At 40.5% G+C, this 14,694-nt stretch overlaps 1 protein-coding gene across 18 annotated transcripts in view; it reads right to left on the bottom strand.

Annotated features, from left to right (window-relative positions):
• Positions 1–14,694, bottom strand: part of plch2a (phospholipase C, eta 2a) — a 345,611-nt gene that overhangs the window by 16,020 nt on the left and 314,897 nt on the right. For all 18 annotated transcript variants that reach the window (XR_004931565.1, XR_004931555.1, XR_004931624.1 and 15 more), the window contains 6 exons: positions 14,421–14,603; positions 14,143–14,250; positions 13,877–14,001; positions 12,889–12,973; positions 12,228–12,374; positions 10,845–10,924 (listed from right to left, as the gene is read on the bottom strand). Coding sequence is in view for 15 of the 18 variants with exons in the window: in XM_036140428.1 (XP_035996321.1) it covers positions 10,845–10,924; positions 12,228–12,374; positions 12,889–12,973; positions 13,877–14,001; positions 14,143–14,250; positions 14,421–14,603 (728 nt within the window). In the remaining 3 variants the exon portion in view is untranslated. The remainder of the gene's footprint in view (positions 1–10,844; positions 10,925–12,227; positions 12,375–12,888; positions 12,974–13,876; positions 14,002–14,142; positions 14,251–14,420; positions 14,604–14,694) is intronic.

Below are 14,694 nucleotides of genomic sequence, written 5' to 3'. Positions count from 1 at the left end.
TGACGAGTTCTCCACGTATTTTTCTTCTTTAGATAACGTATCACAAGATCGTTTTAAGAGTAAGTTGAGGGTTGATGGTATCAGATTGCCAGATCCACACAGCAAAAGCCTGAAGGGACGGAACGAGTCTGTGAAATGCTGGCCAAGTGTTCCGTACGGCGACATATACAGCTGCCTTATAAACACGCAGGCCAGTACAGACGAGAGAGCACGAAAGCCCCTGAAACCACCGGACGGCTACAATTATTTTATATCGGGAAAAAGGCTCCAGCAACGCTCGCGGCGCCATGAGGGATTAAGCGGGTCAGAAAATGGATGGATAAATGGATGGATGTTGTTCACACGTTTGTGCCACAGCACAAAGCGGCATCGGACACAGAGCAGAGAGGAAGACCCGCCCGGTAGGTTAAAAAAAACATTGTTCACTAGGGATTATTTTGGGGTTTTTGTCTTGTTAAAATGTGTGGGGGTGTCGGCGACACTGCAGCGTAAACACAGAAGTACTAGCGCCCGTGAACGGGGGCGTAATGGAGCCGCTGTCTGGAGCAGCTGCTGTCTGGAGCAGCCCGTGTAGCGATCGCCACCTCCCCTCCGCCGCCATTTAAGTAGAACAATGACTAGAGCAGAATTAAGTTGTATTTACCGGAGATGAAGTGTAGACTGCAAATTCTGTCGTAGTATGATGGCTCCCCCAGTCCATTGGGGTTGTCTGCCTGCGCTCTTTTCATTGAAAATATCCATTTCTTTCTTCGTTCTTCCTCCTTCGGTAAACGACAGAAACGTACATCCAACGATTTGGAATGCCTCTCTGTGCAACCGGGAGCACAACAAGTCGTAGGCATTGTTTAGATTCCAAAAATAAACTAACTAAAAGTACGCTCTAAATCACCCGTTTTGTCATGTAGTAGACGAGAACAGTACTGTTTTTTGCCTACCCGCGGGACCCGGATGTAGCACTGACGTCACGCGTGAACTACCCTATTTGCAAAGGATAACTACACAGCAAAACAGTATCACCTTTCAGAGGAACATGTCAAGTAAAAACATAAGCAACAACTTTATAATGCTCTTAGCAAAAGAACAGTTTGATCCAGTGGGCATGCTCTCCGCCAATTTATGCCGGTGGTGGCATTTTATGGCTGGTAGGGGGCAGCTGTTCACGTGCACACGCATGCTCATATGCGCACGGATGGCCGGGCCCACCCGGGCAATGTAAGCAAGATATTGGAGAACAACACAGTCTGACACTTAACCATAGTCCATCTAAAAAGATACCTTTAGTTCAAAAAAAATTTTTTTAGTTCCATTTACAATAATGAAATTTCGCTTATTGCTCCTTTACCGGTATAAAATTCATAGGTTTGTAAACTGGTCATCTTACTTCTGCTCCTTACTCCCCCTTGTGGCTAACAGTTTTACTTGCTGCACACAACACCCCCCATTGAACAAAGCCTCAGGCTTGTTCAAAAGTCCTACTCTCAGATCAGGACTTTTTTTTAGTTTTCTAGTATAACACACAGGTCACAATTAGCTGCCATAGTAAATTGCAAGGAGTAGATAAGTAAAAAACTTGAAAACTTGTCAGAAAGCCTGGAGAACTAATAAAAACGATCAATTATAGTGACTCCATGAAAAAAATAAATAATCAGACTGCTTGGATTATAATGGAAAGAAATGAGAGAAAGAAAAACATTCCCACAGTACTGTATATTACTATTTAGCATTGGTGTTTGATGGTAAAACATGCAGACTAGGGTTGAATTCCTCCTGGATTCAATGTCTTTAACATCTGAAAACCTACACATTTGTGTGGAAAAGGTTTAGCTCTGCAAGTAAATCCCATGGCAGAAGTTGATATTTACGTTTGTGCAATTTGTGCACATTGTGACTCTTAACCTTGCCTGCAGGCGGAATTAATGCAGTATTTGTTTGTTCACAAACACACGAGAATCCATCTTGCCCTGCCTTAACTGTTTAGAACTGAACCAAAAACTGTTCGGGACAAACAATATTACAATAATATTGTTTAAGGCAACACATACCAGCTATAATAAAAGCAAGAGCTGCCAAGCCCACAACTGAAGATAAACCTGGCAGTGCAGGAGGATGCACGTGCAGCTGCTGCTAGCACATCTGTTTTGTCAATATCCACAATTTCATCTTTAAAAAAGAACAGCAAGAACAACGTACATTACATTTATTTGATACCGTGATTGGCTAAAACCAACCTTTGGTAGGCTGGCAGTAGGTGTTGCTTCGGCCAATCAGCTCAAGGTTCTGCTGAATGGTCCTCCTTTTCTCGAATGGTTTCAATGAAAGCAGTCCCAGATTGATAATGTGCAGAATGTTTAGTGTTACACACTCGCAATCTGGCTGGCCAGATTAACTCTCAATGACTTTCAAGTCAAATCTGAATTAACTCTCGAGCTTGCATTTTCCTGGTCCAAGAATGGTTGTTTGATATCTAGGAAATGCTTTTAGATGTTACACTTTGAAGGGCAAAAGTCACAAGCTGTATAGAAAACCCCCCTGATTTTACGATAATTAGACAATGATAGTAATACTTGTGAAACTCATTGTAAATACTAAGCAGAGTGCACACATCAAAACAGACAATTTTGTAGGATCAGGAGTCAGAAGGCGCCTTTCCAGCACAGGGAAGAGAGACAGGTTCAAAGATTATCAAACTAATATGAATTGAGGAATGAAATTTCAAGATGGTGGTATGAAAATGGTGTGTGTGTGTGTGTGTGGGGGGGGGGGGGGGGGCTGCTGGAGATATGCAAGAGTTGGAGCTAAGCACAGGCTAATAGTTTTTCAGCACAACATAGATGGGGAAAATTTTACTCTAAAAAAAAATTTTTAATAGAGAATAATATTTGCCTTTTATTTTCAATGCATAGGTCCAGCTCTCTAACAGTGTTATTCAAAAAGTTATTTTTTTGTTTGTTTTTTAAGTGAAGGTTGGCATGGAAAAGCACCCACAGTACGTTTGACAGATTTCTTCCATTTCTGCTGTTTTCCCTACACACAAATGTTTGACAATAAACAAATTTCAATATCACAAACATACCTTGAGGAAATATAAAACCTAGTTATCAAATTATTTCAAGAGTTTACGATAACTATCACTAAGTATTTTATATCATTGTGGATACATTTTTGGCCTCTTGACCTTTTATTGCATTTATTTATACATTTGCATTTGTTTAATTATTTAGTCAATCAAGGGAGTATTTGCTGTTATGCTTTGGATCCTTGTCCTACCAAACACAAGTCTACCACTACTTTAAGTCAAACTTACTGACCAGACATTCTTCTGCAGGATTCTTTGGTAGATAGTGGAATTCAATGTTCTGTTAATGTCAGCAAGTCACCCAGGTCTTGAAGGAGCAAAAGACCATCACACTGCAACCCATCCAGTTCAACTGCAGACATTTTTCTAAAGTGCAGTGTTTGTTTTATTCATGATGTAACAGGAAGCTCCCCTTCCAAAAGTACCCCTTTGTCTTTAAAAGTCTTGGCGATCATCAGGATGTTCCTGTTTTTAGAAAATGAAAGACAGGCATCTGTTTTCCTTTTGGTCAGCAGAGATTTGGCCTTGAAACTCTCCCATGAATGGCATCTTTGCATAATATTTTTCAGTGATGATGAAACTGATTATTAACCTAACAACAGCCAGATGCATGTCTCGCTCCGCCTAGCTCCACTCACATACATCTGGGACACCGCCATAGGAATTGCCTTTATTGAAGGCTGGGGCTTATCAAAAATTCTTGCATATGATTGGATAAGCCACTTGTCTGTCATCAGGGGCGGATCCAGGATTTTTCAAAGGGGGGTGCGCACCTAAGGGTCATGGGGTCAAGACAATGTGAGGCTAAATGACCAAAGAATGTCATCTTTACTCTTTCACACTACCCTAATTATTCATCTAAGGGCTTTTTAATTGATAATAATTTTAATGGATGAACATAAGTGGAATTAGCATGATTACCTTATTGTAATTGAAAATGGGTTTTTAAGTCAAAATCTCATGCTTTTTACAGCAAGCACAAGGTTAAAAAGTAGTTTGAAGAAAAAATTATCCTTAACAATTAATCAAACAAAGATTTTCTTTATTTCCAGAAATGATATTTATACAGAAAATAAAATAAAAAGACCCAAGGACTAAAGAACAGTTTGGTATGGTTCAAGTGACAGAGTTTTCAAAATATACATGTATTTTAACAATATATTTTAACCATATAAACTATATTAAGAAAAAAAAATACTTAGAAAGACCCAAGGACTTAAGAATAGTTTGGTATAGTTCAAGTGATAAAGGATTTTTAAACATATTTTAACAAGATAAACCATGTTGTGAATTTTTTTTTTTTAAAGTAAGTTAAACCAATGAACATGTATGGTGAAGTTAAACCATAAGCCTATAATAGAACTGTAAGACTTGACAAAGAATAATGTTCTCTTCTACAACACCTTCAACTTTATGATGACAATGACAATGGGTTTATGAATGTCAACCCTCTAGGATGCTTCTAGGCAAATATGTCTATGATTTTGTTGATGTCTAAATGAATGTCCTTGTGGACATACATAAGTAGCAAAGCCGCAAACCTTTCCTGTCCCATTGTTGACCTCAGCAAAGTTTTCACTGCTTAAAGGCCTGAGTTAGCACGTTCCACAGAAGCACTCGTGACAGGTATAACTGACAGAAGGTGACGAATCATAGAAATGTTTGGGTAGCACTTCATATTTGTTATCCTTAGAATTTCAGGGAGAGAGCTGGGTTTTTCCACTGATGACCACTTTGTGTGCCACAACTTCACTTCCTGCCTGAATGTTGATCCTGATGGTAGATCATCTTTATATGATGTAAAGATCTTTCTCACTCATCGTTCATCATATGCAAGTTGCTTGGCAATAGTTTTAAGCCTAGTATGTTTTCATAAAGGAGACCATTCTTAGTTTTAACAATAAAACTCATGTGGCACTAAAAGGTTTAGATCAGACAATACACTACACAATAACTATTGTATGCGTGTCAATGTCCACTATTTTTTTTTACTTTACACTCTTTTTCAATACTTTTCAAAAACTGCAACAAAAATTTAATTTTCATAACTTTCCCGTTATTTGAAAAAGTTTTCCTGAAATAGGATTACTTTACAATTTTACACAACTTGTGAGAACTCAATGTTTTCTTATTATCAACATTTTCTAACGATCATCATACTTTTTTTCTGTGGGGAGAATATAAGATTAAGGTTGATCCATACTCCAATTTGGAAGGTGGCGGTAATGCACCTAAAAGTTGTTTGCCAACCACTATTAAAAAAAGAGAAGAAGAAGAAATAGTAGTAGAAGAAGAAAAGGCTCGTCACTGAGCGCTGTTATCCAAGATGGCCACGACCGGTGCGGCAGAGAGTGATGGATTAATTAGGGATAGTGATGGATTTCCATGGATTTATCATCATCATCTGAGAGCGATTTGGAATATATAGAAGACTTTCTTGACAGCAACCTGATTTGACAAAATCCAGCCATACCAGTTTGAGGCAAGGAGACCAAAAAGGAACGATGTGAGTTGAATCTGTCTGCTGCGGCAGCCGTCTCCTTATTTTTGTGATGTTTTTCCACTTTTACCCGATGTATTGCAAATCAAACTGCCATGCACGTGGGCATTGTTGCTTCAACAATAGCTCTAGAAAATTTCAATGGTGAAGTCCTCTGGAAATCCGAAATAATTGTTGTTTATCGCAGCTGTGTGAGAGCAGTGCCTCTCTGCTAAGAAACAACACAGGATATCACATCAGGCCGTCATTACTGCCCATATTTGGGCACTAAATGCCGCCCCCAGTATCGTGATTACGACGACAATTTATGCAGCGCCGGCGTCACAGTGCGTTCTAAATTACAGGTACTGGCTATTAATCTTAATTCTATGAAGGATGTTTAAAATTTCGGGCTCTTTAAAAAAATACTTTTGGTCTCCTGCGCCCCCGCCTGAATCCGCGCCAGGTCATCTTTATCGACGTGCTATTTCAACCACTCACACCGAAGCTAACCCGTGACGCTGATGAGAGCGACGCGGCTCTAGTGGCACGCGTTTTATTGACAGTGAGCTGACAGGAAGAGGGGGGGAGACAGGCGGCAAAGCGCCGCGGGTCGGCGTCGATCCCGGGCGGACCGCGTTAAGGACTAAAGGCCTCCTAATATGGTTCGTGCTAACCGCTAACGGTTAGCGGCTAACCGCTCGCCAAATCCGGTCGGGAGAAGGGCGAAAACATCGTTTCCACCAACAAAAGCCTTCAGAGCCGTTCTCTGATGTTCTTTTAATGAAACAATATTAGGTAGATTGGACAACACAGAAGAAATAGCAGCATCAATGCTAACGCTTGCTTCCTCAATGCGAGCCGCCATTGTTGTTGGAATCTCACGGTCGCTTCTCCGCTACGTCACATCCAGGAAACACCCGCCCTGCGTCCTGATTGGCCAGACCATGAATTTGGTTGGGAAATCACTTTCAATGGGCGATGTCCCAGATGTATGTGAGTGGAGCTAGGCGGAGCGAGACATGCATCTGGCTGTTGTCAGGTTAACTAATTATAGCTAAGGAAAGTGATTTGCTGCAGTGCTTTAGGTGTTCTGGGCTCTTTTACAGGGTGCTCTTTGTTGGCCACTCCTGAGAATGGCCACCATTGTTCCATGTTTTCTTCATTTATGGATAATGGCTATCAGTGGTTCACTGGAGTTACAGAGCCTTAGCCTTGAAAACCCTTTTGTCAATGACAGTTTAACCTATTTATAATGAGGCATTGATTTTTTTCTTTCCCCCAGATCTTTTAGCCAACTTTGCGTTGCAAGACAGGTTTAGGAAATTTCTTAATTCTACAGACGTGCCAAGTAAAATTTAAGTTCATTTAAAACCTGCATTTTGTATTGACTCAGGTCTGTACAGTCTAAATGATTTGAAGTATTTGCAACAAAAAAGCAAAACTAGAAGAAATCTGTGCGAAGGAGAATGCTTTTTCACACCACTATACATAACTTGCGTTTAATAGAATTAAGAGATGTCCAAGAAGATGGTAAAAGTAGATCCGAACATTTGGCTATTGTGATGAATCATGTTTAATCGAAGACTAGCATTGGGGTATAAAATCAAAACAAGAGATTAAGTGGATAGTTGATTAAAATGTAATGTTTTTATTTCATTTAATTTTGTCTATGAAAATGTTTATTTTTCTTATTTTGCTAGAAGAAGGCTCTACATTACACTGTCAAACACTAAATATTCCCTTACTGAGGTAGCTTCACGAATGTTGAGTCTTGTTATGATCAGTATGTTAAAGTGGTGTAGGCTTCCAGTCAAGTCTTTAGTGAGACCTAAAGGAATGAACTAAAATCAGGATAACTTATTTACAAGCACAAATACAACTTCATCTATAATAGATGTTCAGGATTTTTTTTTAATGTTTAGTTCAGGATATGAATTTCCATAAAATATGAATTTCTATATTCATCCATCATCTTCTACTTAGCCAAGACCAGTTCATGGGGCAAGAGGTCCAGGATAGAAACCCAGACGTCCCTCTCCTTGGCAATGGCCTAAAGCTCATTCTGGGGAACTCCAAGGTGTTCTCAGGCCAGACAAGATACTGTATATAGTACCTCCAGCTAGTTCTGGGTTTTCCCTGGGGTCTTTTTTCCGGATCTCGGATACTGAAGATACTGAAACTCCACTGCTTGAGGTGGAGATTGACCCCTGACCCAGAGGGGCCAATTCATCTTTTTGCGGTCGAGGCCATGGACTTAGACCAAGGGTTAAAGCAAAAATGATAAATTTTCATGGGACTGTGGACGTCATGCCACATTAAGTACCACACTTGCTTATTGTGCAGATTTTAAAACTGGCAGTTTTAAAATGTGCATTGATAATTCCTGTATCTCTCCCACCTTTCAGCTTCAGAGCCTTGGCGTCATCCTGGACAGCCCTTTCCCTCCTCTCCTTCACTTTCCATATCCATAACATCACCTGGTTAACTTACTTCATCTTTGCAACATTAAGCAAGTTCCTCCTTCACACTTTTGCCAAACTGGTTCCCAGTCCACTCACCTCTCGACTTTACAATTTAAACTCCCTTCTCTCCCTGTCCCCCAGAAAACCCTAAATAAACTGTACTAACTAAACTAAACTGTACAGCTTGCATGACAATGCAATGCAACTTCCTTGACAATTACCGAAAGTCTCTCTGAATCTCTCCCATCCCCATGTTTAGGACTGGATTGGTGGCGGCCCACCATGATTAGTTATGTGGAGACACAAGGCATATCAAAGGATATATGATATTGTGTTTCAAAATTTTAAATAAAGCGCAGTAGCCTAAATGTAAGAGAGCAACCATGTTAGAAAACATATGCTGTCAGTACACAACTTTGATTTTGTGAGTATCACAGTTCCCATTGTTTAGTGAAAGTGGTTGTCAAACACTGCTAGAAATGCCGCTCATAGTTGGTAGCAATGAATTGCAGGTCCTGAACATGGTTCCTTCCAATTCCATGTACACAACCTCCCTTGAGACATGAAAGAAATTCTCCTGTGGGTGTAAATTGAAAATTACTCAGGTTCCTCGGCTAGACATCCCAGTTCACCCTCACCACGTTTTTGGGTTTAGCAAATCTGTCCGACAGCCTTCCTTGCCACATGATCTAACTCACTACCAGGTGATCGGCTGATATCTCTGCCCCACTCTTGACCGGAGCGTACAAGACAATGTCACGTGCATTATGATACAATTGCAAAAAAATCAATCAACCTAACCCTAATCCAAGGTGGCCTGGTACCAAGGACATGGATATTCCATGCCTTGCACAAATGTCCAACAACAAATCACCACTTGGGTTCAGATGATCAGGGAGTCCATTCCTCCCAATCACACCCCTCCAGGTAATGCATCACTGCCTACAAGGGCATTTAAGTCCTCCAGGAGCAGCAATGAATTTCCATCATCCAGAGACTCCAACAAGGCCGGGTAATCTCAACTGGCGTCACTGGTCAGAACATTCCTTTTTACAACTGGCAAAACAAAAGGAGAAAGATACAGTATATGCGTTGGTGTGTGAAGCTATATTTTGTGCCGTTTTGTCACCACTTGTCATTTGGCAGTTAAAGCTCTGAGTTTAGGTTTGGTTCAAAGATTAACAGCCATTTTCATATAACCTGACATAAGAAGTGAGCAACTGTTGCATCTGATTTCCAGGACAAAATAGAGAATGCAAAGGTTTTCAAAGTTCAAAAAAAATTTAATGTCGACCATAATCATATCTTTTTAATCAAATAATCTGCTGGAATAAGATTAGCCCTATTCAGGATGAACATGTAAGTTATTGGTTATATCAATATTCTGCCCACTCAGATAAGCCTGCATTAAAAGTGTGCATTTCATAGAATGGTAATTTCATTTTAGTGAACAGTTTGTTATACTGCAACTCGCAGGTGTGTTTGTGAGGCAGTGGTGAGGGCTTTGAAGGCATTTACACATTATCTGAATAATTACTAAACAGATTAAACTTTAAATTTATTGGTGGCAATATGGGGACAAATCTCTACAAAGTAAAGAGACTTTTATTGAGCATAGACATTTAGAGTACATGCTAAGAAGGTTGAACACTCAAAAGGGTAATTTTGACATGCCATCTTTACAATCTATTGGTCTGGCCGAGATCATAGTTAGTCATAAACTTCAAATTTTTACCTTGATGATTTTTCTAAAACAAAAAAACAAACAAATATGAGTAGTGTAGGTGAGGCCTAAAAGTCAAGACAGCCACATAGATTTACTGAGTTTCTTATGTTAGGAGTTGGTTGACAAGTGTGTTGGGTGGTGGAGATTGTGGTTCATGCAAGATGCCAACTGGAGCTCACTACACCTGAGTTTTAACTGCAGCTTCAAGGCTCCTAAAACCTTCCTGCCATTAGTTTTTGGTAAGAGACGGTTTCACTGAAATCACAAACAGACAGGAAAAGAGTGAAATCTGAGAGAGGATAAAAATGGAAAAAAGATGTGTGGACCTAGACAGAAGTCACAACAGGAAGCAGACAAAAATAGCAGAGAAAAGGAAGTTCAAAGTGAAGACATTATGAAGAACAAACGTTGACAAGTAATTCAAAGCATGGTTGGAGACAGCTGAGAGCATCGAGACAAACATGACAATGAAACAGTTTAACTACTAATAAAATCTATCTCTCCTTCCCTCTCTCTCTCTCTTGTAAATTTGGGAACTTGCAAATCTCAAATGTTCTACCGTTAGTTGAAACAAGCAATGTTTCCCAAAGCATTTTAACAAACTGTTACTTTTCTCCAGTTTACTAAGTTCTGCTTTAAAGTCATTCATTTTAATAAATGTAATCCTACGGTCTTGAATAAAAGGCAAAAGGATACTTTTGTCTTCTGGAGCATCTCACCACCCATCTGAAAGGTTTCTTGAACTTAAAAGGCTAATGGGACAGTAGATGCAAAGTTCTTTGCCATTAATCAAAAATGCAGCTGTTTATTCTGCAGATTGGTCTTAAAACTGAATCTGCCACATTAATAGAAAACATTTTTGTAACAAACTATTAGGCAACAACATTTGGCACAGGATTTCCCTTAATTCTAATCAATCTGCAATAGACACAGAATGATAGACCGGATTGCTTACAGAATGCTACCCAGAGTTCCACATAAAATTTCCTTAGGCATCAATCAATGATAACAGCTCCTAAAGAATCACTTCAAAAACTTTGAAGAGATCAAACATATTTAAAAAGCAAATTTTAGTCAGTTTCCTCAGGAAATACCCACCTTACCAGTGATGTCATTCACAGCAATGTGAACAAAAATGGAAGCCTCTTCCATACCTTCCAGGTAAACATGCCGATAACCTGTACACAAAAAATCCCAGAAAAAGCATCATCATTACAGATGGACCAGAACTTATGTTATGTATCACAAGTCCCTTTCACAAAACATTTGCTAAGACTCTAATGCCTTTTCTCTGCCTTTGTTTGGCCTGCGAGGGAGTCTCAGCCTTGAGTCAGCTGAGTTGCATAAGGGCAAAGTAGCTTTAGGACTTGAGTGTGTGATGCAGTGATTAGGAGCGTTTTATGAAGCAGGCTGGATGAGGATTCATGGCCAAACAAAGAGACCTCCTCTGTTTGGTGTGTTCTTGATGCCTAACATTTCTGGCCCTTTACACACGATGGATGAGATGGCTGAAATGCTCCAAGACAGATCACTGGACTACAGCTAAGTGCTCTTTCTTCAGTATAAGTTATGCTAGAAACTAAAAGGTGTCACACACCAGTATTTGTGTCTAACATTTTAGGAGGTTTTGGATACTTCAATATAAACTCTGCTTAATTCTGCATGTGTAATTAAGTTCTGCAATGCTGGCTTGATATTTGAAAGCTTGTACATGAAGATTATCGCTGGGTTGACTTGTGCTTTATGAATGGCCAGAGGAAGAATAGGGAGGCTGGGCAGTGCAGGTTTACTTCAGCTACATTTTCCAACAATGACCCCACATATCAGTTTTACATTTATGTCATGATGTAGCTGCTCTGTGAGCCAGATTGAAAGTCTGTATGAGCTACTCAGGGAAAACAATTATGCAGGACACATTTTTCAGAAGCATTTTGGAAGGAAAATTCTTTTGGATTTGCTGTTTGTGTTTAACATTCCCTTTTTTTGGGGGGGGGGGGGGGGGGGGGGGGGGGGGGATTTTTTGCAGCTCCAGTGGCTCGCTTTTTCCGAAAGTAGGCTGACAGGAAGGGGGGTAGAAGAGGGGGAGAGACATTCGGCAAAGGACCGCGGGTCGGATTCGAACCCGGGTCGACCGCGTCGAGGACTAAGGCCTCTGTATATGGGTTGGGCTGCGCCACATGCGCGCCCAACATTCCCTTTTAAAAATAAGTTGACAAAACAGTTTTAACATTCTTCCAAGAACTCAAATACTTTTTATTCATGTCTTTAGAGACAGAATAATCTAAACTTCAGAGTACAAAATAATGTCAACAGGAAAATGCTTTATTGCAGACAAACAAATATTCTTTTCCGTTTTCATTTTCACTGAAAAGTGTCTGAGTTAGATGATGTCAGAGGAAAGCATTAGAAACATGACTTTCAGAGTATACACACAAGCCGGTTTCAGTTCCATCTAAAATGAGGAGCATCACAGATTCTTACCTGGCATCATGCTGTGGAAGGCAATCGTGCGCTGCCCGATGAAGTCTTGGCCTATGGGGTCATGATCCCACACAAGGAAGCGCACAAGGGCCAGCTCTGGCATGTGAACCGTGAAGACCAGAGTCTCCTCCCACATCGGATTGAAGCCTAGAATTGCGAGCCAAGTGAGGGCACAGACCGGGTGAAGGAGGGAGGGTAGGAGTGAGTGTGTGGTGGGTGACCAAAGGAAGAGATGGGAGGCAGGATGAGTAGTTTTTCAAAAGTTTGACAAATAAATGGAGGTTGTGCAGACACATGGAAAGAAGGGAAAACGGATCTGTGAGACAAAGTGAGCTCATCATTGATTCATGGTCTGGGTGTGAGAGAGAGAGCCTGAGGCACTGCATTTGCACATTTCTTCAAGCAGAGAGAGTTTTACATCAGGAGCCAAACATCCAGTTCCAACACAAGGAGAGTCACATTCAGCAGAAGAACAGGTTAACTGGTAAATTCACAAATAAATCACAGCTAATCTGTATCCAGACACACCAACTAACAGGAGATTTAGGAAACATTGCTAACATTACAATTGGAACATACTGAGTGACAGCATGCTATAATGATCAGTTGGCCAACTACTAGTCAATTAGCAAACAGCAAGGCCTTATGGTTTCCAACTCACCATTATCATCCACCACTCTGGTCTGCTCTTTGCAGCAATCCACGGGGAGGCCAATGATCTCCACCTCCACAAAGGGATCAATAATCTGACAGAATGATGTCACATAGCATTAAGGAGAAAAGAAAAAAGTTTTATATATGCAAACAGTATGATCAAAACTAAATAACAGGTTAATTATTATAACAGGAAATGCTTCTTTTTATAGACCCTCATTTCTCCTGTTTGCTTTAACATGTCAGCATTCTGCCCCGACAGTGACATTTACTGTTGAGCAGGACTGAATCCATTTGCTGCACAAGAGTTAAATTGAGCTAACAACACTGCAGGTGCTCAATATTACAATGATGAGTATGTTTTTTTTTTTTTTAGTTTTCAAGGGTAATGATGGTAATTTGTGTCTATATACACAGAACACAGCAAATACTGTACACTTATGGAACGTTCACACCAAAAAGGCACCCAACGCCTCTACTTGGATGCTCTGAGCAAAGTGTGGACAGACTGGTTTGACGTACATTGGGAGTAGCTTTGCTGTTCTTTTCTTCAAATGCATGGAAATATTTACAACGCTAAGTTTTGATAACTTGTCCTAGATCCTCACTATTCCTCCTGCAGATCAAGTCCTTAACTGTCTCTGTAGTGATAGCTCGACTGATCATAGGTAATAGGAGGGGCGCAAACAGAAATGAGTTTGTTCTTCTTTGTCGACTTCACCGCTTTATCATGGTCTTTCTATGCTGCTGGGAAATCCGGCACGTCATCATACAGAGGGGTCTTTCTAATCGGTTGACGCTCTGCGTTCAGCTCCAAAAGTTCAGATTGTCCACCTCTAGTGTGACACTTGAAAACTCAAGACGCACAGCTCCCGATCGTTGAAATGCGTCACAGGACCTCTTGATGCTCTTGGAGCAGCTCAAAAGGTATTTGGTGTGCACCGCTACAGAGCAGTAAACCAAGTGTATGTTTTAAATAAATTGATTTTTCCCACCTCTCCTCTGTCTCCCAGCATAGAATCTTTGGGTTTGGGCAGCTGTTGTCCACTGATTATCTTTAATACCAGCTGCTTCTTCATTCGACCTGGCAGGGGATCTTCCAGGTTTGGGTTCAAAGTACCTAAGGTGCATAGAAAATATTTGCTCTAATGCTCCCACATAAGAGCACTGATACACTGAATGTTAAGAAGTGAAAACATTACAGAAAAGCTCACATGCATGTTAAGAGTAAACTGCTTACAGGAAAATTTCCTGAACAAACCTTCACACATGCAGGTGGGTTTGAGGATGTAGCCACAATTGCCATTGCTGTAGAATTTAGCCCTGTTGAGCTGAAGGACCCTGCCCTCTGACTGGTAGTTGAGTGCAACTGAAATAAAAAAAATAATGGATGGTAAAATAGGACATCAGGCAGTTTCAGTGGAAGAATAACAATATTATGTTTTAGTGGCTTTGAAAGCAGCATAAAGCAAACCTGAAAGTCTGAAACTGTAAATAGAAAGTTAATTTGGATCCAAATTAGATAGGCTAGACTCCTACCGAGCTGGCAGCCAGTGTTCCAGAAAGGCTGAGGGTTGAAATTAGAAGAGTCCACACGGTAAGACGAAGGATAGATACGGGAAAGCTGCCGCTGGTTGAACTGGATGAAGGATGTCACTTTCTGCTGCATCAGCTGATGGGCTTTAGTCTCACTGAGAGATGACACCTGCCAGCCGCAGTTAGCTGCCACACAAAACAAACACTGCTGTGTGTTTACAGAGCATATTTACAGAGTACAGTCCAAATCACATGGGTTTCTTAGTTTAAAAGGCAT

Source organism: Fundulus heteroclitus, chromosome 1 (genome assembly GCF_011125445.2).
Source record: "Fundulus heteroclitus isolate FHET01 chromosome 1, MU-UCD_Fhet_4.1, whole genome shotgun sequence".
NCBI classification, from domain to species: domain Eukaryota; kingdom Metazoa; phylum Chordata; class Actinopteri; order Cyprinodontiformes; family Fundulidae; genus Fundulus; species Fundulus heteroclitus.
The sequence above is the reverse complement of the archived record's forward strand: the minus strand, read 5'-3'. Positions and strand labels throughout refer to the sequence as shown.